General features: G+C 52.8%; 1 protein-coding gene across 17 annotated transcripts in view; it reads left to right on the plus strand.

Moving 5' to 3' along the window:
• AFDN (afadin, adherens junction formation factor) overlaps positions 1–13,715 on the plus strand; it is a 113,916-nt gene extending 100,201 nt beyond the window's left edge. For 8 of the 17 annotated variants that reach the window (XM_070796527.1, XM_070796530.1, XM_070796524.1 and 5 more), the window contains 6 exons: positions 1,866–1,901; positions 4,314–4,361; positions 6,698–6,832; positions 9,037–9,301; positions 10,946–11,030; positions 11,820–13,715. In XM_070796527.1, the coding sequence (XP_070652628.1) occupies positions 1,866–1,901; positions 4,314–4,361; positions 6,698–6,832; positions 9,037–9,301; positions 10,946–11,030; positions 11,820–11,973 (723 nt within the window). In that variant the 3' untranslated portion in view covers positions 11,974–13,715. The remainder of the gene's footprint in view (positions 1–1,865; positions 1,902–4,313; positions 4,362–6,697; positions 6,833–9,036; positions 9,302–10,945; positions 11,031–11,819) is intronic. The other 9 variants (XM_070796538.1, XM_070796539.1, XM_070796533.1 and 6 more) reach the window with 5 other exon arrangements.
• Positions 13,716–15,800: the final 2,085 nt, after the last annotated feature.

A 15,800-nucleotide genomic window follows, 5' to 3' on the forward strand; every position in this document is an offset into this window, starting at 1 on the left:
TGTGTCCCCGGGGACCAGGGCGAGCTGCTCCCAAGACGAGCCGTTCCTGCGGTGCGCGGGGCACTGAACCATTGCTTCAGCTCTCTCGCCAGCGTTGGTGGAGACCAGTTACTTAATAGCCAGTGGTCACCGTGATGGGGGGTGGTGGCTGAAATGGCCGGAGAGTCAGGGTCTCTCTGGCTGGGTGGGCCAGACTCTTAACTGCCCGGCTCCACTCCTGGAGCAGGAAAGCCTCTGACAGCAGCACCAGGCCGCGTGCCCGCGGTGCAAACGGGCGGCCCCTGGTCTCCACCATGCGGGCTCCCTGGGGTCCCGGAGGGCCGGGGTGGGGCTGAGCACAACCGCAGAGTCAAGTGTGTTGTCACCCCCAGGAACAGACTCTGCGGTTGTCACACTGATGAGGGGTGTCACTAAACCAGCGAGCATTGTTTCAGGGGTAGTGTAAAGGGACTGAGAACGCAGGACTCCGAGTTTTCCATTTTATGAAAGTGACTTCTGTTGCCTTGGTATCACATGAGAGAAGAAAGTAAAATCCGTACTAGTTTAGGGCAGTGTAGACTTAAAATGCCAACTCTAACCTCCTGCGTCGCCCGCTCAGGAGAGCTGCTGACGGAGAAGCGCTTACTGGCGCTGATTCGCAGCACATGCTAGTGAGCCTTTTATGCTGACGAATTTTAGCGATTTTTTTTTTTTTTTTTAGTATAATGCAGTATTGCGAGAAAAGACAGCAAAGGGCATGTCCTTTTTGTCTTTGGATTTTGTTTCTAATTCCCCCTCTGATGCCGTCTGTACTGGAGACCGGAACCAGTGGCTGTGCTGTCAGACCCTCAAATCTTTCCAGCTTAGGATGAAATTCAGCCCTAGACCCTTGGCAGAGAGTGCCCTGAGTGGGCAGTGTGGGCCCTTAAGGCCTGGGACGTCACCGCGTACGTTTCTAGTTAGATACGTGTTAGCAGACGGACATGCATATGACTTAGTCCAAAACTCAGCTGGAATCTCTCTTGAGAAACTTGTTTCATCAACAAAGATCTAAATGTTAACTATTACACTGTTATTAGGTAAGTCATCAGGAGTACACCTCCTCAAGAAAGACTGTTTCCTTTGACAGAGCAGCTGTTTGATGAGTAATTGCTTGGAGCATAAGACTCCTTTGAGCTGTCCCCACCTTCTGCCTAGCGCCCTGGCCCTGTCCGTGGGTGGTGAGCTGTGTGCCCGTCACAGCTGCCACGCCTACAGCACCCAGTCCTAGGGGACGCACTGCAGGCGGACCCGGCATGGCTGCTGTGGCTGTGGCCCTGGGCTCTGCCCCACACGAGGAAGAAGGCTTACTCTGAGCCTAAAGCTGAGGCTCATGGTAAACAAGTGGGCATGATTAAATTTATTGCTTAGTGAAAAGTTAGAAACCACATTGTAATATTTCTACACTCATTCTTTTCTCTGAAAACTAAATTTTTATTGAGGGTCTATCAGTTTTTCCAAGTGATTAAAACGCTGAATATTTCAAAGCCTTTTAGTATGAATCATGCTATTTAGAAAGTTCTTTATGATAATTTAGTTAAGAATATCTGTTTATCATTAATTATGTTGAGATTAAGATCTTAGTCTCCAAGTGAGAGTGCTAAGGGAAAGTTTACTTTTTCAGTTTCTGTGTGTCTTGCTAATGAAGCTCAAGTATTTAACACCATGTGGGCACTTTTCTGTTTCTGGGCACTAGAAGTCAGTCTAGTCTTGACTTCTCTCCTGGGCTGTCCTCAAGCACGGATGAAGCATGAGAACCGCAGGCGTGCTGATGGCGGATCCAGGTCCTAACGGAGCCTGTTTTTCACACTTCATCTTTCTTTTTTTTCCTTCTCTGTTACCTGCAGCAGACTGCTATGCCAGCAATCTCTGTTCTAGATTTGGTATGTTCCTGTTTCTTTCCCTTGGGTACCTTTTTCCTGTCTGATTTCCTCTTTTCCTTTAGTGGTGGTGGTTTTATGTTTTCAGTAGATCTGGTCCTAGGGGTGTCCTAGATCAGGACCTGTATGTAGCTCCCTGACTCTGGAAGCATGCCTTTCAATGTGTTTAGATGTAGTTATCCTTTGCTCTTCTCTGTTAATTTTAAGTGTTACTTACTGTTTGTTTTTGGTTTTGACCTTTACTCAGCTTTAGTCCTAAAGTTCATACTGTATATTCCTGTGTACTCAAAAACACAGAGCAAACTGCAGTGAGGAGTGACTCACTCTTGTTACATTAGAAGTCCATTTTAACTATCATCAGACGCTTAGTTCCACTGGTTCCGACATTGTTTGCCAATTAGGATGTAACTGTCTCTTGGTAGAGAAAGAGGAATTTCTAGTAAACATTACTCTGTTTTCTTTAATATCACATGAGTTTAACTTACCAGCCATGCCAGTTCGTTGCTGAAAAACACTCCTTACAAAAAACACAGTCACATTGTGCAGTAACCGTGGTGTGTCTCACGTCCACGCTGGGGAGACTGAGTGGGTTGTAATAGTGTGCACTGTGCTTGAGGACTGGATTTCCGTCACTTATGTTCTTACCAGGATGGCGATACTGACTCTTAAATAGCCTTTATTGCTGGTCAACTTTTAAATGATGCAAGGCCAGATCTAACCATCCTTTGAGAAGACTCTGAATCCAGGCTTGACTTTAATGGCCTTTCCCCAAACAGCAGCCCTCCTTTTTTCGTTCTGTTTTGCTTTTTGAATTTAAATATCCCGGTGGCAGTGTCACTGCAAAGGGGAACCCCCTCCTCTCCTTGGTGACTGAAAGGCGTGTCTTCTAAGCTTGACTTTTTCTTCCATGTGAGACAGAGATAGGAAGCGTGCTTCTCTCTGCCTCTGTGTGTGTTAAGGTGTCCGTGGATGGAGGAAGGGGGGAGCACCAGTCACCTCCCGTTGTTTCTCCACTTACCATGTCCTTATCACACGCGTGAGGGCTGGGCTGGCCTGGGACCCCAAGAGAGTCCCATGTCTGTGGGGTGTGTGACAGCTGAGTCACAATTTGTTAGGATGGGGTGCACTGAGATATTTGTTTCAAAGGACTAGTTCAGGGTTTTTCTTTGTTTCTTTAAAGATAATTATTTCTAGTGTTAATATTGACTGTGGGCATCAGGTTTCTTAGCCTGATTACCCTGAAGGTGTTAATGTTATCGCTGAGTTCTTGCCGTGTCCCCAGGGGCAGACGTGGGCATCAGGTTTCTTAGCCTGATTACCCTGAAGGTGTTAATGTTATCGCTGAGTTCTTGCCGTGTCCCCAGGGCAGACTCTGCCCCTGGGGACACGGCGTGGCTGCTGGTGTAGGACCCTCCCCGTGCTGGTTGCTATGGTGACAAGAGAAGCGGGCTCTCCGTGTCCATCGCTCCCTCCATCCACGCCTGCTGCCTCTAGGCCCACGGCCCACGCACCCCGCCTGCACTCCATCCTGTGTCTCCCACCCTGGACTCCTTTGCACACGCGCCTACCTGACCGCTTTGCACCTGTTCTGAGCTGACTCCCCCTCCCCCACTCTGCCCTGGTGCGCTGCCTCCAGCTGCAGGAGTCTGCATGGTGTGCGGGGAGCTCCACCTTGGGCTCTCTCCACGGCCAGTGTCTCGGCAGCTGGAGGCTTGCCTTGGAGCTCTGGGTCCGAGTATCTTCCTTCTGCTGAAGAGAAGGGGAAGGGAGCCCTGCAGGCTGAGGGCGAGCGCTGCGTCACCCAGTGAGGGACCGCCCCTCCTCCCCAGCAGCCGCCCCCCAACCCGGAGCAGATTCCTCTGCGAAAGGAGGCAGGAGCTGCATTTGCCAGGACGGGACCCAAAGTCCCGGCCTAATAATTGGCTAATCAGGATGATTCATCTTTATTGGGGCCCTATGAAATTCTTTAGAGTGAATATTTTTAATGGGTAGGAGCATAAGCAGACAAGGCCCGAGGAGAGAGAGGTTTCTTACAGGTCGTGTGCTTGTAGTTGCTTTTCAGAGAAAATGTCAAAAAGCAGGGCGTATTTTGACCCTGTTTCATACTCAGATATTTCAGTGTGATTGTCTGCCTTAATGGGATTTCTGTTGTAAATTAAAGATGTAATAAATTAGTGTATTTTTGTGGTACAAAAATATAAACAGAAATCTCAGCATCCTGTTTTTTTTTAACCCCTGAAAATACCTTTCTGGGAAATGTGGGCTGCACCAGTGTTGTAAGAAGTGGGTTTAGGCTTGCATCCTGCTTTTAAATCCCAGCATGATGGTTGGTTTCAGTGACTGTGGTCTGGGCTGGGCTGACTCTCTGTAAGAATTACTGTTTGATCTGTTGAGATGTTGTTTCCCCCAATACAGCTTCCTGCCAGGCTGTTTTGGTGGCGTGCGACTTCTCCATCCTTCAGGGTAAAACAGCAAGCTCGTCTTCTCTCCATTTAGCTGCAGTGTTTATGCATGCGGTTTGTCATTGATGCTCAGAGTCAGTAACTTTCTGACTTAATTTGAGGTGTCCTCTAACTGTTGTGAAACGTGAGTCAACTATACAGTTCAGTGTAGCATCTGGGTCTGTTGTTCGGGGCAGATGAGGAGATTGTGTTCTCATTTATGTGTTTTGGGTTTTTAGTTTGTTGTTTGCTTGTTTTTTGAGTAAAGCAGAATATTTGTGAAAAACAAAAGTTTGTTTTGAAAATGAAAATAACCAAAACAGCTTAGCAAATAGTGGAAAGAAAACTGCCTTAGTTATAATAGCACTGGTTCACTCGCTGCTTTAAAAATAGAAACCAGTGAACTGGGTACAGGGAGAAGGCTCCTTGCTTATGCCATCAGGATTTAGAAGAGGAAGGTTTTTAAGAGAAAAGTGCTTGCTTTTTAGATTTAGTAGTTGTGAGAATTGAAATTATTCTGACTTCTTAAAATTATACTTCTTTTTAACGTGAAAGGATTCATTCGCGGGTTCAGTGTATATGGTTATTCTTGCTCAGAACTTGTTTTTAATTAGATGTAGGAAAGGTAAGACATAATGAGTTGGTTTGTATTTTGTCAGGTAACAGAAGGGTCTCTGTTGCATTCTTGCAGTTTTACCTTCTTCCATACGCTGTCTTTCTGGAGATACTTAGTGATCAGTTGCTGTTTCATTTTGTCCCTCTTACTTGGGAGCTGTTTCCCATATCTGTGCGACGCCTCCTCCTCTGGTGCTGCAGACCTTCCAGAGAGCTGGTCCCGGCTACGGGCTGTCTCTGCACCTCCACGGAGCGGGCACTTCTGCCAGCTTCTCGTTGGGGTAGGGAGCTAGAGGGCTATGCGTGCTAGCCCAGCCCAGGTCTGTGGTGCAGAAGAAGAAGTCCGCATCCTCCTAGGCTGTGACAGCAGAAGTCGACCTGACAGAAAGAGTCTGTTCTCTGCCAGTCGCACGTGCTTTTCCGCGTCCCTTGACGGGTCCCTTGAGGCATTTTCCTCCTGTAGCGTATAGGAGGTGTGACTGGGAGACTGAAGGAGCTGAAAGCCAGGTACAATACATCTTAGGACTTTGAAGATGTCCTTAAGAATTTGAATGGTATGAAGGAGAGAGATTAAATTTGTATTGTTTGAAAAAGACAGACCCTGAAAAACAAAGAATTGGAAGCTGTCAGGTGGTGAGTTTGAGAAGAGCAGCCATGCTTTTTGACGAGCAGTTACCTGAAAACGGCATGCACTGGTGGGAGGTGGACTTGGGGCCCCCAGACCCTGGAGGCGTTCAGACACGGTGCACATTACTTGGCAGAGGTGGAGCAGGAGAGAGTGAGAATAAGGTTTGTCTTAAATTTCAGGCTCAGATTCTGTAAATCAGCATCTAGGGGACAACCGAGCTGGGGAGGGATTCTTCCGTCCAGGATAGGACCCAGAGGGAGTGCATGGCAAAGGGCCAGGACAGAAGGAGAGCTGGAAACCTGGTCCCAGAGACTAGGCAGGTGGCCTGCCCCCGAGCCCCCAGCCCACCCCGCCAAGCGGCTGGGCCCACCTACCAGGGCCAGGAGTGCAGGCGAGCTCCTTCACCTTCATGGTGGCACTTGGTGAGGGGCACAGGCAGGAGGAGGCCCAGGCTTTCGTGGTTCCGCATGCCAGGGTCCGACTGCTGGCGGCCACGCGCTGGTGTGCGCGTTTGTTCTAGTATAAGCGTCACGCCTGCTGCTGTGTGAGTGTGTAGGATACACCTCCTCTGAGGTTCTGGAGGGCGGGGACAGCTGTGAGGTGGCACTGCGTGACCTGGCCTGCTGTCTGTGCTCAGCTGTGCGTGTGTCGTGTGTGCGCGGTGTCTGCTGCCTGCGTGTGTGTTGTGTGCGTGCACGTGTCGAGTGCCACGTGCGTGTGTCTGGCCGAGCGTGTGTCGTGTGCGCACTGTGTGTGCCGTGTCTGGGCCGTGCTGTGCTGAGTGTCGTGTGCACGTGTGCTGTGTCATGTGCGTGTGTGTTCGTATCCAGTGTCATTTGCGTGTGCATCTGTCGGCCGTGCTGTTTGTCGTGTGCGCGTGTCTGAGGGCCGTGCGCGTCTGTCGGCCGTGCACATGTGTCTCAGCCGTGCGCGTGTCGTATGTGCATATTCATCAGTCGTGCATGTGTGCCGTGTGCGTGTGTTGCGTCTGTCCGGCCGTGCGCGTGCACGTGTGTCTAGGCTGCGCGCGCGCGCACGTCCGTAGGCCATGCGGGTGTCCGCCGGCCGTGCACATTCCCTGGTCGGGGCGCGGGCTGACGGGCCCCTGTCGTCAGTTGCAGGATGAGGAGCGGCGGCGGCAGCAGCAGCTGGAGGAGATGCGGACACGGGAGGCGGAGGAGCGCGCGCGGCAGGAGGAGCAGCGGCGCCGGCAGGAGGACGAGCGGGTCAGGCGCGAGGCCGAAGACAAGGTCCTGGTCCTCTGAGGGCTGCGGCCCGCGCACGGGCGGGGCAGGGCGGCGGGCAGGGCCGCCCCCGCGCCGGCCGCCCGCCCGGCCCGCAGACCGGCCCCCCACCGCCGTCTTCGGGGCTCGTCCCTCCGGCCTGCGGACGGTGGGGCCTGTGCGGCCGCGCTGGGTGGTGTCCGGCCGGTCGCCGGGAAGTGGTCGCGTTGGGGTCGGGCCTAGGGAAGGACAGGAGCCTAGGAGGACAAACAGGATCTCGAGTCGATTCTTTACGAAAGTCACCTGATTCTGGCCAGTGGCCTACAGAAAACACAGCACAAGGGGTTTCCGTTCCACTTAGTGTGTTCACGGGTAGATAGTCACGTTGTTGTTTGTCTCCAGGGGTCAGGGAACCCTTTTAATCAGGTCTTAACCTGACCACACGTGACGTAATCTGAGCAGGGAGTGCAGAGCCCACCTCTGGGCGCACTGCCAGCCCTGGGCTCGCTGCCGGAGCTCAGGAGCCAGGGACAGGGTACTAGCGGTGCCGCGGTCCACATGGTCCCTTCCGTGCAGGCGGGAGCGCCTGGCCGCAGGGAGCCACGTGGGCTCCGGGGGTGGCAGGGCGAGCAGGGCAGGCCCGTGGCGCGTGCGTGTGCGGCCCCTCCACCTCCCCGACCCCGAGCGTTTGGTGGGGCCTGGGCAGTTGCGAGGTGCCCAGAGCGTCTGGGCTTCGGGAAGACCCCGTGTGCTTCAGTGAGCCCTGGGAGGAGGTGGACCTTCACAGTCTGAGCCCCCAGTCCCGGTTCTGCGGTGTCCACTTCCCCTGTGCCTCCGGCCACCTGGAAGCAGCGCCGTGGGGAGACGGCCGGGCCTGTTCTCCACGTGGGGAAACTCTCGTCATTGGGTTTTTTTTTGCAGCGTGCATTCTCACAGCTTGTGGTTACGTCAGATGCACTTGTGTTTGGGTACCTGCTTCCATGACTGCTCCATGCAAAAAGAAGCCAGATAAACTGTTTTTATATAGAATGTCCAAAATGGGGGGGCTTGCTCTGTCACCGGAGGACCACGCACCTGTCCGGCAGAACGACGTCATGTGGCTGTGTCTGCTCTTAACGTAACTGAAGGATGAGCCGTGGTCTCTCCCTGAAGTGTCACCATGCGAGTGGTGTTCGTGGAGCGCTAGGCCTCCCGACGGCTCTGCTCAGAGTCCGCAGAGCTCGTTCAGATTGGATCTCCTCTGTAAGGGAACGCTCATTCTGTGTGGAAATAAGATGAAAGTGCTTTTCCTTCCGGATGGCTCAGCATAGCGTGAAAAGTGGTCAGGGCCACGACGAGGCTGGCGTGTGTGCTGGCGCGTTCCCCCGCCCCTGGAAGGCAGAGCTCTGACTGTGTGTGCTCAGTCTGTGTGTGTGTATGCGCGCACGTGCGTGTGGAGTGGGTGGTGGCCAAAGCGTGCACGGTGACGCGAGGACTGGAAGCTCTGCCCCTGATGCCAACAGCTCTGCGCCGTTGGCTGCCCCAGGTGCGTGGGTTTAAAGTCTGCAGCCCCGAGCCCACCTCAGCTTAAGGCAGGTGGTCCTGTTTGGTCTTTCCACTGCTTTCTTCGCTTTTATTCTTGGGTTCTGGAACCGTTGTCACCCTTTAACAAAACTGTGTTGTTACCCTTTTCAATGTTAAATTAACGCTGTCAACTGTAGTTTGCGCACCTAGATGTACGTCAGAAGAAATGTACAGTATGTGTCGAAATACACTGGACTGTCCGCTGCTGTTGCTCTTGTGCCTGGCTCTCCGATTTCCTGTCTGGCAGGGAGACACACACTCAGGGCTGGGGGGGGGGGGGCGCGTGTTCACTGGTGGTCACCTTGGGAAGAGACAGTGTGGTTTCCTGTTATTTTCCCCTTTGGTCACTGGAAACGAGCGACTTAGGCCTGCCCTTCTTCCACGCGCCCCGGGGCGGGGCCGGGGCTGGCCCTCCGCAGGTGCCAGTCAGAGCCTAGTTATGGTTCGGTTTTGTCTTTAAACTCAGGAGCGACAGGTAAGTGGAAATCCCACTGAAAGCAGGAGAGGCGCCCAGGGTTCGTTCCTGCTTCCGCCTGGTTCTGTGTCAGCAGCTCCCTGTCCAGGCCCAGCTGCCCGCTGCCACGGCAGTCGCTGGCGCTTGGGGGGACCCTGGGGCAGACCCCCCCCCCCTGCTGCCCGCTGACCTGCCCTCTGTCTCCCGGCCACAGAGGCGGCAGGAGGACGGCTACTACAGCCGCCTGGAGGCCGAGCGGCGCCGACAGCATGAGGAGGCCGAGCGCCGGCTGCTGGAGCCCGAGGAGCCGGGCCTGGGCCGCCCGCCACTCCCGCGCGGCTATGAGCCCGCCGGCCCGCCGCCACCGCCCCAGCGCACCGCCTCCTACCTGCAGACGCAGGCCTTCTCCCCGGACGCCCTCTACACCGCCAAGTTCGTGGCCTACAATGAGGAGGAGGACGAGGACGAAGAGCCGGCAGGTCAGGACAGGCCCTCCGGGCGGAGGGCGCGCCCGGTCTCAGATGGCATCTTCCTCGCCGGCCCATTCCGGCCGCCCCCGCCCGGCGCCAGCAGGACCGGGCCCAGGGCCGGCTCGCCCCCGCCCCCTCCCTCCAAACCCGGCCCCGCCCGGCCCAGCCACTCCAGAGGTCGAGGTAAAGCCGGGGCGGCCCAGCCCCCCACCGCCTGCCCGACCAGGGCGCCCTCACTAGCGTGTCCCCTCTGATCAGCACTGGCTTTGGAATCCGGATCCGATCACGGCGTGGGGGGTGATTCCTGTCTGTGCTCCTCCAACTCCCGTTTCTCCAATCTGTGGGCGGCACTCAGCCCAGACTCTCTGATACTCTGATCAAAAATTCTGAAAATTTTCAACAATTGATTTTTACTAGTGGCAACAAGCAAGCATTCCTCAATCAAAACTCAAAAGATGAAACACAACGTTTTTAAGGCAAATTTAAGAAAAAACATAGAATTAAAATGGAAAGTTTTTCCCTCTGCCAATAATTTATCAAGAGAGGTCTTTCTGTTTCATCTTTGAGTCTTGGCGGAGGACCCCTCCTGTGCCCTGGCTGTGGGTACCCCAGCTGACTCACGAGCAAGACGCAGTGCCAGGAGGGGTGCCGGGATGCACCCCACACGGCCGTGGAAAAGACACCTCTTTATAAGGGAGCAAAGAAGCATAGGCTCATCGCTGCCACCTGTGCAGAAGGGTCACTTTAGCCCTGACGTGCTGTGGTCCCTCCTGGCCTGTTGAGCCCAGTGTGCAGCACCGTCCGTGTTTGCTGAGTGTTTGGAGCGTGTATCACCCTGACCTGGGTTATGATCTCCGAAGTGTGCGATTTTCTTGCTGACACTGCGGTTCACAGACGCACACTAGCACTGATGGGCTGCACTGCGATTTTGCCCGTCTTCATTAGCGCACTTGTATTGGGACGCGTTTAACGCTTTTACGGGCGTCACCTTTTTTGATCTTGGGCAGCACTCTTCAGTAAGTGGGCAGGTGGCGTCACTCACCCACAGTTACTGGCCAACTGACCCGCAGCGCGGGGCCCCAGGCTAGGCGTCTGACAGTCACACCATGCTGCCTCGGGCCTCGTTTCTGGTCAGTGATTTTGTGTCTGCGGCATTAGTATCAGACCTTAGGGAGTTTTAGGACTTCTTCCCACCACCCCCCCCAAATGTTTTAAGAATTATAGCCATTTATTTTGTGGGGAGAATTCAGTAACTGCTCTGAAAAAGAACATTTGCTCCCTGTGATCCACTGAGAAAGTTCTTCGTGTCAGGGTATCTGAAAAATTTTGCCATCTGTGGATTTTTATTGTGAATTCATGTCAGTTACACATTTTACCTGATTTGAACTTTCTAGTTATTACTCCCTTAGACTTAACGTTTCCCCTAATAGTAAGGCCGAGGGCCAGGTTCTCAGCACCTGCAAGGGCCGTGAGGGGGTTGCTCAGGCCACCCAGGGATGTGGTTTCCATTGAGTGTCTGCCACTGACTCGAAGAGCCTTTCGCTGCTTCTTTTTCAGGACTTAGGAGGTCCTGAGCACTGCATCTTCATCATGAGTGTGGTTCTGGAAATAGCGCAGGTACTTTAACTGTGACTTTTTCTTTTTACGGAAAAGGAGCAAACTCTTACGTGGGACCTGCTGGGACAGTTTTTGGAGCCCATGATGTTTATCGGGACCCGAGAGAGAGACCGCCTAAGAGGTACTCGCTGAAGCTGTGCTGTGCGGCTGTCTCATGGTCACTGAGGGCGCTTTTCTTTTCTCGCACTACCTTTTGTGAGGCTGGACTCAAATTTCAGAGACTTGGTTGTCAGCTCAGGCGTTGCTCGCTGTACAGAGTTGTGTGAGCACAGAGGCTTTGTTTACTTGGTGTTGCTGGTATGGTTCTGCCTCGGGTGGTGCGCGGGCCCCAGGGTTTCTGGTGGGGACTGTGGAAGGAGCTGGACGCACTGCCGTCTGCGTCCACCCAGAGGAGCAAGATGCCCCGGGTAAAGCCCCGGTGTCCTGCCGGACCACGCAGGGTCGCCCCCTGCAGTTCAGCAGACATCCTCAGCTAGGTGTAGTCAGAACTACTGATGCCCAAAGCGTTCTTACACATCTTTAATATCTCAGGGTAACTTGTTACCACCGTCCGTTAGTATGTTGATAGAGGCCTGTCAGATGCAGGTAGGGCTCATTAAAGTGCTGGATTTGAAAACTGTACCTCTTCAGTTAAACTTAATTGCTAAGGATTGTCTGCTTGCTAACACTGATGTTACTAGCTTTTTGAGAGTCGGGTGTGACTGGAGAAAAGTGAACATTAATTAAGGAGAACACTGTGCCCTTTCCCATATGGGTTTGAATACATCCCCAGCAGGGTTATGACGGAATGAAACAAAGAATGAGCCTCTCCCTTAGAAAGTTTTACCTAATTGCCTTTACGTGAGCCAAGCTACCTGCTGATGGGTGGTTTCCACTCTGAAAAATAACACTGTGCCTGTCCCTCCTGCAGCCACGAAGCAGATGTCCCCGGGGGTCCCGGAGCCCCTGAAAACCTGACGTTCAGGGAGCGCCAGCGCCTTTTCTCCCAAGGCCACGACGTCTCCAATAAAGTCAAGGCCTCTCGCAAGTTAACAGAGCTGGAGAACGAGCTGAACACGAAGTAAGGTGGCCCTGTGCCCAGCCCGGCCCCTCGGGGTCCTGGTGACGGCGCCGCCTGAGGACCCAGGTCCCAGGGAGCCTGCTTCTGGAAGGCTTGGCATGTGGAAGAGTTCCATCACTAAGAAATCGCGCTTTACTTTCCCAAGAGGTTGTCATTTCTACAGTCTCTAGACACTGTCTTCTTAATGACCTGACTCCCAGGAAAGTAGCTTTCTGGTCAGTCTCTTTAGAGTCTGGGTTTGGAAAGGGGCAGAAGAAGACCCTGAGATGTGTCTTCGCCCCCATCTCCCCCCAAGGAGCACAGAGAAGTCCTGTTTCTATTCTTTTTCTAAAACTTGCTGTTCACTAATCAGAGTAGCTTGAACTCCGCAGACTGTCGTTCGCGCTATGTAGCGGCAGCTGCAGGAGGGTCAGCGTGGCCTCAGGGAGACGCGCGGACGTGCGCCTGCCAAGGAGTGCTGGCCTGCCGTGCCCGCAGCTGGGAGGCAGGCGGGCCTGAGCGTGACTGCTGCGGCGCCATCCCCACGGGCAGCCCTCCAAATCAGCTCTAGTGTTCGATTAAAACAAGTTTCTCCAAGAAGACAATTTTGAGGATTTAAGCTTAGAAAATTTTATTTTTATAAATACCAGATGATTATTATGCCAATAAGTCATTAGTGATTTTGAAGATGGCGCGTAAGTTAGAAAGTTAGCTAAATGTTTCAACTCTTCCAAGGGAATCTGTACAGGAGGATGTCTGCTAACAGTGTTGGCGTGAATGGGAACCAAAGTACCTGAGAAGGATGAGAGCTCAGTAGGCAACGCTCGCGCACGGCTGTCGCTCAGAAAGTTAAACTCAGAAGAGAACTGGATTTATACCGATCTGCTGTCAGGGAAGGAAGGGTCCATTGCGTATGGCATCTGTAACTGAAATACTGTAAGAGAGACTCGTGGCAGTTCAGGCTATTTTTTTACATTCGAATAGAGTTATTTAATTTTCATGTATTGAATTATTAGTTAGCACTGTCACTTCTCAGCTGTGAATATGTGGCTGGTGTTGGGGAGACGGACCTCACTTTGTTTTATATTATGTGATGTTAAAACAGTCAGTGATTTTGTGATCATGAGCAGATTTTCTATCTGACAAGCCCTGCTGCGGCTCTAGGTGACGACTTCACCGTATTGTTCTCTTAACGATAGGTGTGTTAGGAAGATACGCACACTTCCAGAAGGGGGGGCGTCTGCCCTAGAAGTCACTTTCCTCAGAGCTGTGAGATAAGTCATTACAGCGCACGTGTACATATTTTCTGTGTCCGTCAGCGTTCGTATCTGGAAGTGTGCTTCTCTCATTTCCCTCGTCAAGTAAGAGAGTAAGCAGTTCTAAGTGTTTATGAAGGATCTGCATGCTTGCGCCTCCCGACGTCTCAGAACACTGGCAGCCTTATGGAGACTGAATCCACAGCTTCTTTAAAGAGAAAGATGCAGGTGAACTGTTATCCTGTTAATATATAGAAAACAACAGACACACATGAGTACATGCAAATACGTGTGAATATTTACACGCAGGGATATCTCTATGTGTGATTGTAAGCCCGTTCCCGTGGATGTGGCCGTCCTTGGACAATTAGGTCAAATGTGAATATGTGTAAAGTGCTTTTCATGACTGTGCGTTACTATGGAGACGACATCAGACCTGCTGTAGTTTTCCATTTCTACTGTATTTCATTTGCAGCCTATTTTTAATAAACTTTGTATGTATTTAAGGGTATTTGCTATCATATTAACAGTGTTCACAGACTCATTGGCAACAGAACCCCTCTTCTCGCCTCCCCTTCCCATCCACTCATCAGCCCACCGGGCATCACTGCTGTGACAGGCAGTGTCCCCAGACCCTGGGGACATCCCCTCTCCCGATCGCACAGACACGCGAGTGAAGGGTTCAAGTCCCTTTGGCTGCTGCTCGGACGCTCAGCCGCTGGGTGTCAGGCTATCCTCTGATCACCCCTTGTGTCAATAGGGTGCCCTTGTGACGTGCGTGAGGGCAGGGAGCCCCGTCCCTGCACCGAGGGGACACGTGTTTGGGTGCCTGTGTGTCCAGCTGGGGGTGGGGTGGGCTGGCGAGCGGGTACCCCCATAGCCATTCACCTTCACGGCCTCTGAGTGGGGCTGTCAGATTTCAAGAAAGACTTTGATGAAGGAATGGGGGGTCTCAGGTCGTAGAAACTCTGGAGATCACGCAGAGCCAGGGGTTACCACGCTGGAGGTGCAAGCATTCGTGTTTGGTGTATTATAACGCCCAGAAAGGAGGACAGACTTAGAGACCGTGTTAGCATTGCTTTGGTTTCATCCTCTGCTGCACGGCTCTGTTGCCCTTGTGGCAGGAATGGCTCTGCCCGTGGGGTCTGCGCTGGGCAGCTTTCCGGGGCAGCCATGGGGAAGGGGGCTCCTCCCTGCTCTGTGCATGGAAGGCTGGTCTCGGGGATTTACACATCTAAGGAAACACTTTGCCCCAGCAAAGCTGAGGTGGCATGACTTGCGGGAGGGAACTGTGCACAAAAAGCAGTCTCCATGCCTGCATCCGTTCAGCTCATCTAAACCCACACAACCCCAACAGACAGACGTGCCCGGTCGCTCAGTCGCGTCCAACTCTCTGCAACCCCATGGACTGCAGCCCACCAGGCTCCTCTGTCCACGGGGATTCTCTAGGCAGGAACACTGGAGTGGGTTGCCATACCCTCTTCCAGGAGTTCTTCCCGACCCAGGAATTGAACCACGGTCTTCTACATTGCGGTTGGATTCTTTTACCAGCTGAGCTACCCAGGAACATATCTGACTTGAAATTGGGATATAAAAGCCAACTCCTTGCACAGTTTTTTCAACAAATACACCTGATGAATGCCCACTCTGTGAGACCTGGCCACTAGATACTCCAAAGCAGAGTGGGAGACAGACGCGCTGTTCATTACATAAACCCAGTAACTGGATCTGGGTAAAGAGGATGTCTGGGCACTTGGCAGGTTTACCACAAGGACCCGCTACAATCATGCAGATGGCAGACTTAAGAAAACCGTCCTCCCTTTGGGAGAAAAGGCCTCAGCAGGCAGAGGACAGAGGCAAGGCTGCTGCCCTCCGAGCAGTGGGTCAGGGCGCCCCCAACCCCGGTGGGGAGCTCGGGGTTCAGGGCGAACGTAGCTTCCCCTGGCTCTGGCCCCCGTGGTAGAAGGGAGGGGGTCAGTGTCTGCCAGGGCTTTGCCTGCATACTTGGGGTTTCCCCACACCAGGTCTCCAGCATGAACAACCAGCTGGCCCGCGGGCTGGTGGTGGAGATGGGGCACAGCCGAGGTCTGGGGGGCGGGGTGCTGCTGACTGAAAGTGGGGACCGCAGTCTCTCCAGTAGGTTAGGACTCTGTTTTCCTGCTCTTGAAGAGCTGTCTTATTCTTTACTGAGAATACAGGTAAAAACGGTCCAAATCTAAAATGGTAACAATGGTTCCAGTGTTGGATTTTTATTTTATGTTTTAATTAGTTTAAATTTTTTTTTATGTTGGAGTATAGTTGATGATACCACTGTAATAGCAGAAAGCAAAGAGGAACTAAAAGAGCCTCTTGATGAGGGTGAAAGAGGTGAGTGAAACACTCAGCTTAAAACTACTATTAAAAAAACTAAGATCATGGCATCCAGTCTCATCAGATCAGTTCAGTTGCTCAGTCGTGTCTGACTCTTTGCGACCCCATGAATCGCAGCACACCAGGCCTCCCTGTCCATCACCAACTCCTGGAGTTCACTCAGACTCAACGTCCATCAAGTCAGTGATGCCATCCAGCCATCTCAGCCTCTGTTTTCCCCTTCTCC

This window comes from Bos indicus, chromosome 9 (genome assembly GCF_029378745.1).
Source record: "Bos indicus isolate NIAB-ARS_2022 breed Sahiwal x Tharparkar chromosome 9, NIAB-ARS_B.indTharparkar_mat_pri_1.0, whole genome shotgun sequence".
NCBI lineage: Eukaryota > Metazoa > Chordata > Mammalia > Artiodactyla > Bovidae > Bos > Bos indicus.